The following is a 7,162-nucleotide window of genomic DNA, read 5'->3' as shown; positions in this document are numbered from 1 at the left end:
AAGACACAGACAATCAGAGACATCATCCAGGGTTCTGCAGACAGACAAAGACATGATGGGCATGAGACTAACACAAGATAGACACAACGAGACACTCTGGGACACAATGAGACACTCTGGGACACATTGAGACACTCTGGGACACAAGCCCTTATACTTCACCTGATTCTTAATGTTTTTAACGCGTTAACAAAGAAAGTCAAGTGGACCAGAACCGGTCGACGTCTAAATGTTTGTTTTGTCTGACTGAAGTTGGACTCGTGGACCTGATGTCCACCATAAAGTCTTTATCCACTAATTAGAAGACGTCAGCAGGAAATAACTTTATTTTAGTTCAGAAGTGACCAGTAGCTAATCTTTCTTTTCTGTTTGTGTCAAAATAAAGTGACAATTGGAAATATTATATTTTTGTATTTTTTAAAAGAACTTGACAGTTTTTCTACAAATGTTGTTTATGTTGTTTACTGAAGGTAAAACCAAACCTTCCAGCATTTGGGTTTAACTCTTTTTCTTAAAAAACTAAACAAACAAAAATGCAAGACAACAAAACTGGACTTTTAGGATTTATTTAAAAAAATATGAAAAATTCTACATCTGAACTGGAAAAACATTTAGTTTAAATAAGTGTTAAACAATAAAATCTACAAATCCTGGCTCTAAGGCAGCCCAGATAAGCTGGATTACTGTGTGAGGAAACATTCATCTGTAAACAAACAAACATTCAGGTGTAAATAAACAAACATTCGGCTGTAAATAAACAAACAAATATCCAGCTGTGAATAGACAAACATTCAGTTGTAAACAAGCAATCAGCTGTAAGCATACAGAAAAATGCATCTGTACATAAACAAACAGCTAATAAACAAACTGTAAATAAACAAACATTCAAGTGTAATTAAACAAACATCAAATTGTAAATAAACTAATTGTAAACAAACTGAAACACTCAGCTGTAAATAAACAAACATTCAACTGTAAATAAACAAATATTCAGCAGTAAATAATCAAACTAAATAAACAATATGTGAAAAAATGAAACATTCAGCAGTAAATAAACAAAATTATTCAACTGTAAATAAACAAATGGTTAATAAACAAACTGTAAATAAAAAACATTCAACTTAAACAAATATCCAGTTGTAAATAAACTGTAAATAAACAAACTAGAATATTCAGCTGTAAAAAAAACAACTGTAAATAAACTGAAACATTCAGCTATAAATAAACAAAAAATACATTTAACTGTAAATAAACAAACTGTAAATAAAAAAAACTGTAAATGATCAAACTGAAACATTTAGCTGTAAATAAACTAATGGATAATAAACTGTAAATAAACACACGCTCAACTGTAGGTAAACAAACATTCAGCTGGAAATTAAGAAACAGTAAATTAAAAAAAACAAATGAACAAACTGAAACATTCAGCTGTTAAAAAACTGTTAATAAAATGTAAATAACAAGCATTCAGCTGTAAATAAAGAAATTGTAAATAAACAAACTGTAAATAAACAAACTGAAAGATTCAGCTGTAAATAAACAAACATTCAGTTTTAAATAAAGAAACTAAATAAACAAACTGTAAATGAACAAACTGAAACATTCAGCTGTTAAAAAAACTGTTAATAAAATGTAAATAACAAGCATTCAGCTGTAAATAAAGAAACTGTAAATAAACAAACTGTAAATAAACAAACTGAAAGATTCAGCTGTAAATAGACAAACATTCAGTTTTAAATAAAGAAACTAAATAAACAAACTGTAAATGAACAAACTGAAAGATTCAGCTGTAAATAAAGAAACTAAATAAACAAACTGTAAATGAACAAACTGAAAGATTCAGCTGTAAATAAACAAACATTCAGTTTTAAATAAAGAAACTAAATAAACAAACTGTAAATGAACAAACTGAAACATTCAACAGTAAACAAACAAACAAACATTCAGGTGTAAATAAAGAAACTGTACACGGAGAGGAGCAGGACAGATATTTACACGTTCAGGCACTTGGGGTTCGGCTCCTCCTCTCCAGGGTCAGTTCTTCACGACACGCTGATTTCTTCGCCCTCGGACTCGGACAGCTCCGACTGTTTGCTGGACTCTGAAGGAGAGGAGGGGTTCTGATGATGATGATGGTGGTGGTGAAGATGTGGCTCCACTGTGGCCCGGTCCAGCTGGTAGAAGGTGCTGCCCACGTCGGTCAGGTCCGGGTGGGGGTTGGTTCTGGTGGGGAGGGTCTGTTGCCGGCAGCCCCCCGTCGACAGCAGCTCTCGCTCTTTGGAGTTCCTCCACTTCATCCTGCGGTTCTGGAACCAGATCTTCACCTGAGCAGAACCCAGAACCCACAGGCTGTCAGAGGTCAAATGTCAGGTTTTATGTTTCAGAAACAAACAGTTTAGGCCCGAGGCTCCGTTTATAAAGCTAAAGCTACCTTTTCTACTAAAACTGTGAAGCTGAAGGCCTGCTGAAGAATGAAGAGAAAACAAGCCGAAGTTGAAATCAGCAGAACTATATCTGAAAGCTTCAATTAGCAAAACAGTTTATAAAAGCTAAACTAACAAAGCTATAGCTGAAAGCTAAATGATAGAAAAAAAATAAGATTAAAGCTAAATGCGGCAAAACTGTTGATAGCACAACAGCTAAAAGCTAAAAGCAGCATAAGAAGAAAAAAATAGAACCAGTTTGCTGAAGCAGGTTTTATAGATTTCAGTGTTTTGTTTTTTTTAATGGGGAAAGTTTCTGTAAACAAAGTTAAAAAATATATAAAAGTTATAAAAAGTAAATGTCACCGCAGACTTGTCAAGAATCAGCCGAACATTTTGAAATATAAACAGTTAAAGTAGCACAAGGTACGTAGAAGGAGTTTGAATTCAAAAACTGAATGTGTGAAACTAAAAACAGGAAAACTTTAGTTTGGTGCGAACTCTGCGGCCGAACTCTGGAGCTGAAAGTTCTGCTGACCGAACCAGAACCACACCCTGAAAGTCCGGTAAAGTCTCAACAATATCAAATTTATTTAAAGATGTGCACATTTAGAAACGGGTAAACAGGAAGCAATTTAAATTAGAGTGAAATTACTCTCACAACTAAAACATTTTATTAAATATTTTAACAAGTTTTAGTTTGTGACGTTTCTGTTCTCCTCCACCAGAAGGCAGCAACTGTAGCTTATCTTTAGATGAGTTCTGGGTAATGTGGCTTCAGAAGGGCAGCAGAAGAAGGATGACCTCCTGCTGCCCTTGGGTCCAAATGACTGTTATTATGACCCAAGGGCAGCAGGAGGGTTCAACATGTCTTAATTAATGGCTACTGTTATGCTGATTTGAGCTAAATGTTCTGTTAATTTGAGATTTTAGCTGTTTTACTAACTTTTAGGCGCTGTTTTGCTATTTGTAGCGTTCAGCTATTATTTGTTCTCTTTTAGCTGCTTTTATACTCATTTTAAACTGCTGTACTGATCATTTTAAATTTCAGCCACTGTTTTGCTTTTTTTTAGCTACTTTCTTTTACACATTTTAGCTATTAACTGGTGTTCTGCTCATTTTTAATTCCAGCTACTTAATCTGTAATTTCATGTTTTACTTTTTTTCTTTTTTAAGTTTTGTGTTTTGTTTTACATTTTAGCTTTTGTTAAGCTAGTTTTAGGTTTTGTTTTGACAGTTTTAACAGCTCAGTTTCAGCTCTTCAGCACATATCAGCAGTCAGTCTCATCTCTGTGTTTTAGCAGAACGTGCTAACTGGCTCAGTTCTGGTTCTGGTTCTGTTACCTGTGAGTCTTTCAGGCCCAGTTTCCCGGCCAGTTTCTTCCGGTCCGGTTTGCTGATGTACTTCTGCTTCTGGAAGGTTCTCTCCAGGACCTTCCTCTGCAGGTCCGAGAACACGGCCCGCCGCAGCATGCCCCTCCTGGGCTTCCCCCGGGGGGCCAGGGGCCATGAAAATGTTCCCGGGACCGGAACCACCAAGGAGGCGGAGGAGGCTGAGAGGAGGAAGGAGCAGGGAGGTCTGATCAGAGAGGCTTTGATTTCTTCAGTCATGATGTCTTCTGGATGACATCATAAATGGAAACATAAAAAAATAAAAATCATCACTGATTTCAAGAACAAATCCTCCATTATTCAATATTTACATAAAATAATTCTGTGTAATGTGAAACAACATTTGAGTGTCTGAACAGTGACTCTGCGTTTTAGAGTGCTGACTCGAGTCCTGATTAAAGTTTTTTTTCTGTACTTTATTTACATGTTAATAATCCATAAATATAAATGTCTCTGGAGCTGGTTTCTGTTGCCAGGAATGGGCCTGGAGGGGGGGGGGGGGGGGGGGCGACACGGTGGCTCAGTTGGTATAGCTGCTGCCTCTCAGAGAGAAGGCTGTCATTTCAAATCCTGGCTTGATTGGATTGATTGACAGGTGGCGTTGAGGATCCGACTCGTGCAAAAAAAAAAAAAAAAAATCATAGATTTTACTGGCCCGTTTCAGAGCGTCATCATTTATTCCGTATTTATCCAAAACTGATTCAATATTTTTGGTGAATCTAAGGTTTGTGAACTGAGTTCTTTACAAGATCCTAATGATGGTTTCTTTATTTTTCAGGGGTGCTGAGTTTAAATTAAGTTGTGCTTGAGCACCCGCAGAAAGAGGCTAAAATCCCCACTGGGCTTGGCCCAAAAAAAACATAACCCCCTTCAGAAAACCCACGCATGCACGGAGAGAACATGCAAACTCCACCCAGAAAGGCCCCTGGACCGGGATTCAGAAGCCTTGATAGATAAACCTCCTCGTCGAAAGGAGTCAGCTGAGGAGGTTCATCTGTTAAGGAGGCCTCCTGGAAGCCTCCCTTTGGAGGGTGTCTGGGCTCGTGTCACTGGGACGAAACCTCGGGGCAGAACCAGCATATGTGTCAAACTCAAGGTCCGGGGGCCAAATGTGGCCCTCGTTAACATCTTATCTGGCCCCCCAAGATGTTATTTTAAATGTAAAATACTTTTATCGCTTTAATTATTTTCAATAATATTTGATTATGATGTCAAAAGTGCAACAGAGAACATCAAATGAGACCAGTCAAACTCTTGTTGAGGAACCTGCAACCAAGAAAAGATGTCGGGTATCGAACTTGAGTTCATGTAGATTCTGAAACGAGCCCTTAGTTTGAAAAAGGTTTTAATTTTGGCCCCCTTTTGTAAACGGGTTTGACACCCCTGCTCTAGAGGGATTGTAGGTCCTCTCTGGAAAGTGGAGCTCATGTGAACAGAGATTTTGCATCTCTCCTGTTGAAGTCCATCTGAACATCCCTCAAAATGATTCAGTCTCATTGCACATCTGGTTCTGAAGGCACCTCTGGCCCGTTGTCCTGGGGGTGGTTGAGTCTGGTACGGTGTCTCTTGTGTCCATACTGAGCACACCGTCTCCCCGATGCTGCTCAATATTTCCCTCGTTCTGTCTCAGACCTGATGCTGAAGAGACAGATTTGTCCATCTTGAATCAGTTTCACTCCAAAACTGAATCTGTTTTTAAACGTTCGTCCAGAGATAGCTTTCTGAGAGTTTTATCAATCCAGTCCAGCAGTTCAGGAGATATTTTGCTAACAGACAGAAACACGGTCCTTAAGCGTAAGGATGACATTCAGAGAAGAAAGATTATTTTTAAACGTAGATTTTTTTGTACATTTTTCCTGCTGATGTAAAAAGGTTTTTTTTTCTGCAATGCCAACTTGTAGATTTGAACAAACGCCATATGTTAATTTTTCTAAATATTTATCTAAATAAATGTCTCTTTTATTGTCTGATGTATGAAAGAAGACATTTGTTATGATTTTAATAATGTTGATGTATTTGTTAGCAAAATATCTCGTGAAGCACTGTACAGATGTTAATTAAATCCTAATTAAAGTGAATAACCGTTAGAGGTGACTGCAGCGCAACAATAATCTGACAGCTTCACACAGAAGATCTGAAGATAAATCAAATGTTTTACATATTTTAAAGTTTAAAAATATAAAACCAGAATGTGGTTCAGAGGGTCAACCAGGACCTAAAGGCCTGGAGATGTGTGTGTGTGTGTGGCCTCTGATTGGTCGCGGTGTTTCGGTGCTTTGTGGATCAGTGGAGGGGGTTTGGTGGGAAAACGAGCCCCAAGACTCTGAGTTCCTGAGACCCTCCTCACATTTAGACCGTGACAAATGGTTCCGGTGTTTCTGGACCGGAACAAACCAAACTAATTTGTAGATCAGGAACAACTGGTGCTGACGTCAGCAGTCAGAGGTAAAAAGGCTTCGGATGGACGGAGCTCTGTCCACCAGAGAGAAAACTCAAACTCAAGAGCAGTTAGAAAAAATAAAATCCATTTGACTGGCAGAGAGACAGAAAGATTAAGATGTGCTGAGATATTGTGAACTCTTATAGGAGACTTTATTTAACTGATTTTAACTCACAATAATTGACCGTAAGTGATTGTTAACTGATCATGGTGATTATTGTGAGTTGACTATAACTAATCTGTTCATAACTAACTTATCATAACTGATCTAACTAACTGGTACTGATCAGTATTCACAACTGATCACAGCTTACTGTGACTAACTAAAACTGATCGGAACTAATCAGTTCTGATCAGTTATAATGAGTTGCCTGTAACTGATCGTCAGGAACTGTAACGTATTAGAAGTGATCATACTCGTTCATAACTGTCTGTAACTTACGGCTGGACTGTTTGCTGTTTTCACAACTCTTCGTTTTTGTGTCACTTTGAGAGTTTGGAATAAAAACAAGCTACAGAGGTCCGACCGGTCCTGATGCAGAATAAAGCAGCAGGGGAGGATGGTTGAAAGAGAAAGGAGAAGGTTTGACCCGACCAGCTGCAGTGAAACATCTGTCAGAGTTTGGACCCACCTGCAAAATACGAGGTTCTGATGAGAGGATGAAGACCTGCATCAAAGAACGGCACCGACTTGGTCTGAAGAGTCTGAACTGCAGGAAGAAAAACAACTGACTCGTGATAAAAGTCACAACAGCCGAGTCATGATAACAGTCCAAACAGCCGAGTCATGATAACAGTCTCAACAGCTGAGTCATGATAACAGTCTAAACTGCTGAGTCATGATAACAGTCCAAACAGCCGAGTCATGATAACAGTCTCAACAGCCGAGTCATGATAACAGTCCAAA

General features: G+C 38.2%; 1 protein-coding gene across 1 annotated transcript in view; it reads right to left on the bottom strand.

Moving 5' to 3' along the window:
* Nucleotides 1–2,014: 2,014 nt before the first annotated feature.
* LOC119415943 (homeobox protein DBX1-B-like) overlaps nt 2,015–7,162 on the bottom strand; it is a 15,943-nt gene continuing 10,795 nt past the window's right edge. The window contains exons 2-4 of the mRNA XM_037683111.1: nt 6,888–6,983; nt 3,768–3,976; nt 2,015–2,324 (exon numbers count right to left, since the gene is read on the bottom strand). Coding sequence (XP_037539039.1) covers nt 2,043–2,324; nt 3,768–3,976; nt 6,888–6,983 — 587 coding nt within the window. The 3' untranslated portion in view covers nt 2,015–2,042. The remainder of the gene's footprint in view (nt 2,325–3,767; nt 3,977–6,887; nt 6,984–7,162) is intronic.

Source organism: Nematolebias whitei, chromosome 10 (assembly GCF_014905685.2).
Source record: "Nematolebias whitei isolate Nwh7 chromosome 10, NemWhi1, whole genome shotgun sequence".
Classification (NCBI taxonomy): Eukaryota; Metazoa; Chordata; class Actinopteri; order Cyprinodontiformes; family Rivulidae; genus Nematolebias; species Nematolebias whitei.
The sequence above is the reverse complement of the archived record's forward strand: the minus strand, read 5'-3'. Positions and strand labels throughout refer to the sequence as shown.